At 34.0% G+C, this 11,232-nt stretch overlaps 1 protein-coding gene across 1 annotated transcript; it reads left to right on the top strand.

Annotated features, from left to right (window-relative positions):
- Positions 1–3,548: 3,548 nt before the first annotated feature.
- LOC145600531 (uncharacterized) lies at positions 3,549–11,216 on the top strand. The gene is made up of 5 exons (XM_081656414.1): positions 3,549–3,602; positions 4,247–4,301; positions 10,159–10,528; positions 10,648–10,738; positions 11,076–11,216. Exons 1-5 carry the CDS (start codon positions 3,549–3,551, stop codon positions 11,214–11,216), a joined length of 711 nt encoding a protein of 236 aa, XP_081512540.1.
- The last annotated feature ends 16 nt before the right edge of the window (positions 11,217–11,232 follow it).

The following is an 11,232-nucleotide window of genomic DNA, read 5'->3' as shown; positions in this document are numbered from 1 at the left end:
TCTTGAAACACCTAGCCAAGTTCGAAGTTGGCTTCGTCCTAGACGTGCAAGGTTTGATATTTTCTGAGGGTTTGGTCCCAAATCCAGTCTAAACTTTGTAACTCTTTCTTTCAATTATTTAATTTAGTTCTTTGATTTATTGATTTTCATTGAAGTTTACTAACTTGTGTATTTTGTTATTAGAAAGAGGTACGAGGCTTCAAAGTAAGTAGATTAGTTACGCTCTATTTCTTTCACAATGTAGAAAGCATGTTTATTATTGATTAATTCCTAGTATCATGTTAGGATGTTGTTTATTGATTCTTAGTATCATGTTAGGATGTTATTTTATGCTTTCTAGTATCATGTTTAGGATGCCTTTACTCTTTCTAATATCATGTTAGCATATTAGTACCATGTTAGGTTTAAAGCTTTGATCTTTATTGTTTATTGACATGCTAGGATTTGTTATTAATATTGTTAGTATCATGCCTAGGGTCTTGCTATTATTATTAAGCTTTATTATGCCTTATCATGCTATTATCATCATTATTATTATTGATTTATTATTATGTTGCTTGATATATTTTATATTGTTATTGCTTTATCACGCCTTTTATGCATGTTAAAGGGAATTTGTACTTGAAATCACGCTTAATAAGATAATTATTAATTTGGTTTAGGCTAATGTGATTTTTAACTCAAGTTATCGCCAATAATAGTCTTATTTGTGCATTAATATTCAACCAACATAGATAAACAGGGTAGGTTTAATATAATGTTTGTATGCTATTCGAAAAGCGCGCATGAATACGAGCAGAACAAAGTAGAGGCCTATTTTATAGGGCGGGTCCTTTCTTTTGTAGATTGGATTCGTACCCTCATCCCCAGAAGCTGTTTGGTTCAAGACCTTATGGAGTAGTCTATGGTCCTTTTGGATTGTCTTTTGGGTTTACAAGTTCCTAAAACTTGTTAGCGACTCTTTTTCTCTCTTTTCTTTCCCTTTGGAACGCCACCGTACTTTAATGTATGATCACAGTGGGGTTCAAGTTTGGGGTCATAATGCTTGAAATATTCCCCACACTAACGCAAAGGTTTTCGTATTTTAATTGGTTTTGAATAAGGGCCTTTAATGGTTCCAAGTTGTAGTTTGATTTTATTTGACTTCGTTTGTTTTGGTTTTAAACTTTACTTACGTTTGGTTGTCTTTAAGTTGACTTGTTTTGAACGGATTTTAATTCTAAGTCTTCCGCTGTGTATCTTTGATAATTGCCTTAGCCGTTTTTACGGTGGCGGTAATGTCTTAGATAAACCTAAATCGTATTTTAAAGAGTAAATAGCTATTTTAAAGGAAAGAAATTTCTAGGGTGTTACAGACCCGGATAGAAGGCAGTTTTCCCGGGTCGGGTACCCAAAAACAGTTTTTTATCCGAAAATTCCCATCGGGTATTTACCGGGTCGTCTGGAAATTGGGTCGGGACAATCGGGTCGGGTTATTTTGAACACCCCTACATAAACCTTAGCATGATACTGCTTGTAATTGATTGAAATAAAGCCTAGCTAACATGATTCTACATCATCAAAATATGCTAAGTATGCGAACGTACCTCAATAAAGCCCTTAAAGTGGCCGAAAACACAACAACAATTCCTGAATCAAGTCTCCTACATAAAGGGACAATAATACTAAATTAATTACCCTTGTATACACAATTTCCAGCAACGTAAACTCACTTTAAACTATTTAAAATAATCTGAAAATTATTTAAAAACCCTTAATTAAACTCCTTTTTAATAGGTAATCACACCCTTTTAGTAAAATCACAATTATACTACTTTAAATAAAATTCCAGCATTTTAAACTAATCAAAAACCCCTTTAAAACTTCATGAAAATACATCTTTATACTTAAATTATCCATAGAAACATTAAATTATCTCTTATCCTTTAAACTCAAGGATAAAATTTAAAGCAATAAAAAAAATCGAATGAGTTTAGAACCTGATCGGGATTAATAAGGGATTAATATTAACGAATCGAAATCTAAACATTAAAACACGAATTTACGTGTTCAAAATAATCTGGAATCAAATTACTCCCTCTGTCCCAGTTTACTTGCAACATTTTGACTGGACACGCTTGCCTATGCGCATGTTTGACCGTCAATATCTTTTATTATATATTTATAAAATCTATAAAAAGTTTATATTAAAAAACTATACATTAAAATAGACCCAATAACATCTTACATGATTGTATTAACTTTCATGTAATAGCTAAATAAGATGGTCAAAGTGAGATGAATGAATAGTGCAAAAAGTCAAAACGATGCAAGTAATTTGGGACAGAGGGAGCTAACTAATTAGTAGTATAATCACCAAAATTTCAAAATATCATTACTATAAAAGCCCTAAATCAATTGTTCATAAAAACCCTAAATCATGATTTTCAATAATTAAAAACCCTATGTTATAAAATTTACAAAATCTGAAAATTATAACATTTATAAAATTTGAAATTATAAAGTTTAATCATCAAAATACAATTTGATACTAATTAAATTAATTTCAAACAATAAAATCAAAACCTATAATCAATAATTATAATTGCACAAATTAATAAAACAATGGAGAAAGAAAATAAGACTAACCTTTTGTGTGGGGAAATTTTTGGGGATGTATGGGGTATTTATAGGAGAGAGGATAGTAGGGTAAGTAGGGATATTGGGCCTCATAAAATTAATTGGTCAATTAAGAAAGTAAACTGAGTTTGGTTTGTTTGTTGGACATAAATTATAGATGGAAGGTTAACACTAGTAGAAAAATAGTCATTGGCACCGATCAATGAACACCAGTTTTTTAAAACCGGTGGGAAAAAGAAGGAGAAAATTAGGCGGGATTTTGAGGGAAGGTTATTGCCACCGGTTCAAACCGAACCGGTGGGGAATTTGTTAATCCCACCAGTTCAAAACCCGTGGCAATAGTAAAAAATAAAAACAAAAAATTCCCCCATATTTTCTCTCTCATTGTGAACTATCTTTCTCATTCCTCGACCTAGCTTTCTCTCTCTTCTTTCTCCTCTCTCCTCAACTAGATCTCCCTCTTCTCTCTCTCTTTTCTCTCCGGCCGTGTCGCCGTCCATTCCGCCTCGTCGGCGCACTCTCCTCTCAGGTCTCTATCTATCTATCCATACCACCTTGTATTCACTCTCCTCTCAGCTCTCTATTTCTCTCTTTCATTTACCCTCGCTCAACCACCAACGCCGCCGCCAATTTGAACCATGCAAGCATCAATTGGCCACAACCACCGTCGCTACCGTCTTCAATTTAAACCAAATACAACAACAACAAACTTGAATCAATTATCGATTCAAAAATCAGAAATTTGATGTTAGGGTTTCCGAGTTCTTTGGCTTTGCGTTTTGGTCCAATTATTCAGGTTAAATGCCTTGGTTTTTTTGCGTTTTGGGTTTAATTTATTTGGTAAATAATTGATTGAATTCAGGAAAGAAATATTCATGATTGTGTATGAAGTATGAAATTATCTGTTTTCTTAATGATAATTAAGATAAATGAGGAGTTGTTCCATTGTTCTGTATGAATTTAGTTGGTTAAGGTGGGTTCAGGTTAGGGTTAGGGTAGGTTGAGGTGGTGGATCTGGTAGATTAAGGCGAGATCTGGTAGGTTTAGAGTGGGTTAAGGTGGTGGATTTGGGGGGTTAGGGTGGTCTGTCTACTGTGTGGGTTTGGGTTAGGGTGGTCGGTTTGCTGTGTGGGTTTGGGTTAGGGACTTAGGTTGGGTTATGGTGGTTGGTCTGGTGTGTGGGTTCGGGTAGGGGTGGGTTGAGGTTTTGTGTTTGGGTTTAGGTGGTGCATGTGGTGGGTTTATGTGGTTGGTTAGGCGTGGTGGCTGTGGGGTATGCCAGCGGTCAACTTTATATTGACTGTAATTTGTTTGGATGATTAGGTTATTTACTTGTTGAAATTGGCTTCGTAAACATCGATTGATTAAGCTATATGATAGTGTTAAATTGACTGTGGGTATATTAATTAATGTCTTCATTTGGTTGATTTTTTTTTAATCTATTTTCCTGTTAATCAAAATCTTCATTCCTTGCCCTGTTTTGCCGCGACCTTGAATATCTAAATCGTGGTATGAATCACATAATTTAGTTTTTTTTAGGGATTTGGATAATCAGATTAATTGTATTAATGGGAGAGCATTTGTTTACTTTTTGTTTCAGTGATATTGTCACACTGTCCTTGAAAAGGGTCCAGAAGCTGAGTTTTTTGAAGAGCTGGGTCCTAAAGCAATGGTTGCTTCTGGTAATTATCCGAGTTTAGCTTTATCTTTCAGCATTTGAATTTATTTACTCCGTATATGTTTATTTCTCAAGCTTCATAGATGCATAATTTTTGCTCAAATTATAGGCTATTTCACATCTTAGTTATATGTACTCCGTATATGTTTCCCCATTTTCCTAACGTCTCTAGCACATGCTTTCTTAATTATATATATGTAGCCTGTGATTTGGTGTTTCTTCTTGTAATGGTTTTGTTAATAATTTTGGATATAAATTCATATGATTACGGGGGCTACAACGCACTTGCATGTGAATTTTTTTTCACACTCCAAGATTTGGGTTTTAACGTTTTAAGTATGGCAGTGAGCCTGTACTATTTGTTTCAATTCTGTCCCCATGCATGCTCCGTGTGAGTATTGCTTTTTGCACTCCAAAATTTTGGTTTGTATGCCTTTGGAGAGAGCCAATTTATCAAGCCGTGCCTAGATTTTCATTTTTATAAATTAAAATTATAATCCAACAATTCATTTTATCTCTCTTTTTTCATTTATTCTCTCTAGAATCTTCTCCTGCTGATTATTTTTGATGAGAATCAATAACAATATACTAAAAGACACACCAGCCATGACACGTGTCATCTTCTGGTGTGTCCTTAGTATATATTTTTATATATTTTCTTAAAAAAAATTATTTTAAGAAGGAGATATTTTGCATATATGTAAATAATGAATATAAATCTTAGAAACTATATGAAAAAGATACAATATATTTAAATAATCACCAAATAGATATCTACTAAATATATATATACAAAGATTTTCTTATGTTTTTCAAAAAGATATCCATTATGTTTTTATAAACGTACTTTATTAATTATTATTTCAATTATGTAGGATAATTCTCTCAATGACAATGAGAAGACGGATGATAATTATTGTTCAACTATTTGTATCACTCCGAACAAAAAGAGAAGTTTTGAAGAAATTGAGGACACATTGTCTAGAACTATCAGAAGGACATCTCACATCATCTGAGTTTTCAACTAATAAAACTCAAAAGAAGATTGTTATCAAGTTGAGTAATGTTATTAAGATAGATATAATAAAGTGATTTTGTCTTCAAGTAGTTTTTATGTAAAGTTTTGAATTATTTTTAATAATACATCAACTGTGATTTTTTATGATATTTTATAATATAAAAATAACCTCTTTTCAATCAAGTTAAAGATCACTAAAATTAAACAATAGTAAATTTTTTTTTTTGAATTATGAAATTTAATAAATGAGATTTATGAGATTTGATCATATCTAAGGCTTCCTCTTAATTTGGTTTTATTGTCGATGACATGTTGCTTCTACTCATTGAGTGTCACATTGTTTCCTTCTCTTTTGTTAAGGGGGTGGAGGTAAAATAGAGTTGCCAATAGTCTAAGCTGAGATTTACTTTTGATAGTTGATGTGTGTGGCTATCCTCAAGACAACTTGAACGCCCTTGAATCTTAATAAAATGCTAACTAAAGGTTATCACTACTATATTTTATTACATCAACTAATATATCATAATTATCTATAACGAGGAATCCTAATTTATCTTTTAATATATATACAGATCATATATATTGCATGTATAAATATAATTGACTCACTTTTTGGTAATTTGCAATTCAATTAAGCATATTGGGTAATGCATATATTATTGATGATTTCGTATCTTTCGAAGTTTTAAAGGGTTCATGTGTCACTAATTTAGAATATTGGATATCTATTCCTTTAATACATATATATATATGTATATTTTATTTTTATTATCAAAAGCATTTGAACTGTTCTATAGAGACACCAAAAAATGGATCAATTTCTTACATAAAATTCAAGAATACATATATTTTATATAATTTTGACACGTCATTTTTGTTTAATAAACTTCTCAACTGTACATTTTATCATTATTTTATTATGTAATTTAAGATATACTGATCCTTACTCTTTTTATGCAGTGATCGTATGTAGAAAGACGACCTTGTTCAATTGCTATCTTCCTCGAATAAATAATAATTGTTCAAGTTTCTAGAACAACTATCGGAGATGAAAAAAATAAAAGGCAAAGCAAATGATAACACATGTGCAATTCAACATTATTCTTTCTATATATTTGTTTGTGTTTTAATTTATTTCTTTACTGATTTTTTCTTGACAAATACTTTATCATTAACAATAATAAAACGGTTATTACAACATTACATTATGTCAATTTTTTGTTTAATTTGTTCACGCTTTATATTTTATGTGTATGTTTTGTCAATTTTTGAAATTTTTTTAAATAGACCGTGCATGGCACGGGTCCTAAACTAGTATCAGAAATGGGTGAAATAATGGATATTGAAGAATCAAAAATTGAAAAGCTTCCAACTGATCTTCTGTCTCATATACGCACTAGTAACTAGTAACGTGACAATTAAATCCTTGTTGTTGTCGGCAGAGCTAGGAATTAATTTCCACTTACGACTTTTGAATATTTTTTATTTTCTAACATGTTTATGTATGTAAATGAAGGGCAAGTTGTGTGTGTAAGAAATGGAGGGAAGGGGTGAAGCAATCAATGGGAAGGAGGCGAAGTTTGAGCTTTTTTGGATGTAAAATAGATGATGCCTCTACTTCTTGCCTTGTTCATCTTGCCTTCTCTCTCAAGGAACTTGACATGTATGACCAGTTTTTAATTTCTTTATTATTTCATGCTTAAAATTCTTATAATCTTATTTATCTAATCCTTTGTTTTTGACAATAATTGAATCTTTTGACGTGGGAAAATTAGGTCGTTGGACTAATCCTCCTAAGCAAAACAAAATTTATAAACACTTAACAAACCTAAATACAAGTATAGAGGTAAGTCAAGGGTCGAACCCAAAGAAACGGTAATGTCTAAGTGCTTCTAATTATGTGCCTAAGCTAGGTCGAAGACGAAGGGTAAAAGAGGACACTAACAACTACTAAGACAAAGAAACCAAACAAGTAAAATTCTAGGGATTAGGATTCACTTATAATAGCAATGAACAATGCAAATTGGTTTAGGAAGTTGACTAAGTCAAGCAATGTGAGGGAAGATCGATTATGCAACCAAAAGAGCATATCAAGCTATTCTCCAAAAGGTCTAACTAGCGTCAACTACGATAAACTCTAGCTAGGAAACATCACAAGACACCTCAATCGTGTAAATGCAAGCCACAAATCAATGGTCCGTATCAATGTGAACTTACAATGCAATCTAGTGTGAATAACTAGGGTGATCAAGCCTAAATCAAACACACACATGCACACAATCAATTAACCAATTTAATCACATCATCAACTCCATCAAAATCCCCAATCTACATCAATCCATTACATAATACAAGCTTCACCAAATCCCTAACCAAACAACTACTCTAGCAACATCATCAATTCAACAAACAACTAAAGTAATCAACAATCAAAGAATCAACAATCAAAGAAGAACAATAACTCTAATCAAACATCAATCATCAAATCATCAAAATCTAATCAAAATCAAACAATCTAAACATGAATACTAAACAAAACAATAAATGAGATAGAGTTTAGAAATGCTCATTGACAATAGAGTAGATCTCCAATACAATTGTCACCATTGGATCTTCAATCTCTCAATCACCATTGAAATTCTTCACTTTCTCTCTCTAAAATCTACTCCTAAAACTAACCCCTAAATCTAGAGAGAGAAGCTCTCAACTAAGCTAAGAATATGATCTAATTCTATTATGAAAACTTCTTACAAAAATTGGGTTCAAATAGGCATAAGAAGAGAGAGAAAATCGTCGAAATTCGATCGGAAAAGACCCACGTTGGTGCGGCCGCACAACAGAGGATGTGCGCCCGCACCACCATGATGTGCGCCCGCACCACCATGGTGTGCGGCCGCACATCCTTCGCGTGCGCCCGCACCTTCTGCGCGTGCGGCCGCACTCAACTGGGTTTCTTCGAATCTTCAACTCTTCAAGCTCAAGGGGTGCACACATGATTTATGATGGTGATGGAGGAAAAGGTAGGCAATAGCTAAGGCTTAATATTGAGGGCACACACTTCCTTTGAAGGGAGCACAAGAGAAGAGCCAAGACTTGGAACTTCCACTTCTTTGCATCTTGAGCTTCCCAAACTCCATGAACTTGATCCAAAAGCTTCTTCCACCATAGTGGATCACCAAAATCAAGACCCGAACCTCGTTCAATACCTACAACCACGAAAATAGAGCAAATAAAGAAGAAAAGGCTAGAAAACCAACGAAAAGCACAAAAGCTACAAAATAAGAGAAGAAGGGTAAAACTAAGCAACAAAGCATAAAACTAAGCACTTATTAAGCATGAAAGCTATGAAAAGAGAATAGAAAGGACCTAAATGCTCGTCAAATGTGTGCCATTTATGACACACATCAAATACCCCCAAGCTTACCTTTTGCTCGTCCTCGAGCAAAACAAAACCAATGGAGTGGAAATGACGAGCTTATTAAAACAAATTAAAGAAGAGACGAGATGAGAATATACACTAACTCACTTTCATAGGAATCACGGTCAATTTTAGCAACTAATGACAAGCCATTTAAACCCCTAGATCGCCCTAAAGGACGAGTGATGCTCTCGTAAGGGTATCCTAAGAGTTTACCCATAAATCTCATAATAATACAAACAAGGCAAAGCATGAAAAAGAAAACAAAATATAAGAAAAGCAAACAAATGTTCATGAAAAGACTTTTGCAAATGTACAAGCACAAGTGGAACCGGTTTTTTGCCATTATTGGCACCGGTTTTGAACAGGAACCGGTGGCAAAAACCCTTTTAAAAAAAGCGGGAAAGTTGTATTGCCATCGGTTAACCGGTGGCAATACTTGTTTTTGCCACAGGTTTTGAACCGGTGGCTTTGTATCTGAACTATTGCCACCCCCCCAAATGACCATCGGTTCAAAACCAGTGGCATAAGGGGGTTTTGAACCGGTGCCCAAATGGTTTTTTCGCAGTTCTTTGTAATAAAATCGTTTATCAGCCTCAAAAATAATTTGAAACTTTTGAAATTAAATCCGAAAAAAAATACAAATAAATATTATGAATAAAATATAATTTCATTAATAATATATTTTAAAATATGGGGGATTACAGCCCAAATTTTTCGCTCGCTCAAGGATGTTACCATGACTAACACGAGTCAAATTATAATCTGATCTGATCCAAATCAAGATCAACGCACTCATAATGCACCTACTACTTCCAAAGTTGCAGCAATTAGGTTGGAGGATGCAGGTTCATCTGCTCCACTTGAGCGTGATATTGTGGTTCGTGCACATTTAGGTGTAAACCATCACATACGACATTATTATGGATGTTATGATCCATTACATTATCCGCTTTTATTTCCTTACGGACAATTTGGTTGGCATCAATGGATATACAGATTCAAAACAAAGTATCAAAAACGACAAGAATGTCCTACTTTTCCAATCAATGAGGTTCTGGTTTAGACTGTTGACGAGCTGCTTGAAGTTGAAGAACAAGGTGCACTATTTACCAGTTTACGTGTAAACAAGGTTACTTTTAAGTAACAAAAAAAATAAGGTTAATTCAATTTTTTGTCTTTTCGCTTGTCTGCAAAACCCTCTGGAAAGGTAGGGAAATAAAGAATTAGCTCTATCTTATCCAATGGGAAACTTTTGATGTAGGGATTCACTCTTTTGTATCTGAGAAAAAGGTTTCTTGCAGAGAGTATTACTGCTATCGATTATAGATTCGCATAAAAGATTCCTACTTTCTTTTGCGATGTGGTCATTTACTATAGCAGTTCATTATTGATATGTACATCAAATTGAAACTTCACGTTTAGATTTTATTCGCCGCAACCAGGATACAATCAGAGCTGAACTTTACCAAGGTATTCTCGACAGTTTGAATACTGGTATCTTACACGGCTCAAATATTGGACGTGGCTTTATTCTCCCTCCATCGTTTATTGGTGGTCCACGAGATATGCGGCGAAGATATCTTGACGCAATGGCTTTAGTTCAGCACTATGACAAACCTGATATTTTCTTAACCATGACCTGTAACCCATCATGGCTTGAAATCACAGACGAACTGCTGTCAATTGAAGAGGCGCAAAATAGGCCCGATCTAATTGCTCGAGTTTTTCATGCAAAACTAGTAGAACTAAAAAAAGACATTGTTGAAAAGAAACTGTTTGGCGAGGTTACAGCGTATGATTACGTGATTGAATTTCAAAAAAGAGGATTACCACATGCACACTTTCTTATTATTTTAGAGTCATTTGCTAAGATTAGAACTTCAGATCAATTCGATGAACATGTTTGTGCAGAAATTCCAGACAAGAACATAATTCTCATCTTTATGAAGCTGTGTTGAAGCATATGATGCACGACCCCTGTGGAAATGATAATCCAGGAAATGTATGCATACGAAATGGAAAGTGTAAAAATCATTACCCCCGAAGCTTTGCGGAGACAACATCAACGAGTCACAACTCATACCCTATATATCGACACCGTGATGATGGAAAAAAAACATTTGGTACGAAAAGTACAGCTTGACAATAGGTGGGTAATATTGTATAATCCATATTTACTTGCAAAATATGATTGCCATATAAATGTAGAAGTGTGTTCTACAGTAAAGGCTGTTAAATATTTGTATAAATACATATACAAAGGTCATGATCGGGTTGTTTTCGCACTATCTAACCCCGACAACACTAGCATGGTAGGTGACGAGATTTCATCATTTCAGAAAGCAAGGTGGATATCACCATCAGAAGCTGCTTGGAGGATTTTCAGATTCCCTTTGAATGCCATACACCCACCCGTTGTTTCTCTACAAGTGCATCTGCCAAATATGCAAACGGTGACATTCCGTGCACAAGAGAACTAACAGAATATTGCATCAG

This window comes from Chenopodium album, chromosome 21 (genome assembly GCF_948465745.1).
Source record: "Chenopodium album chromosome 21, dcCheAlbu1.1, whole genome shotgun sequence".
Lineage (NCBI taxonomy): Eukaryota > Viridiplantae > Streptophyta > Magnoliopsida > Caryophyllales > Amaranthaceae > Chenopodium > Chenopodium album.
Note: the sequence above shows the minus strand (reverse complement) of the source record. Positions and strands in the feature narration are given on the sequence as shown.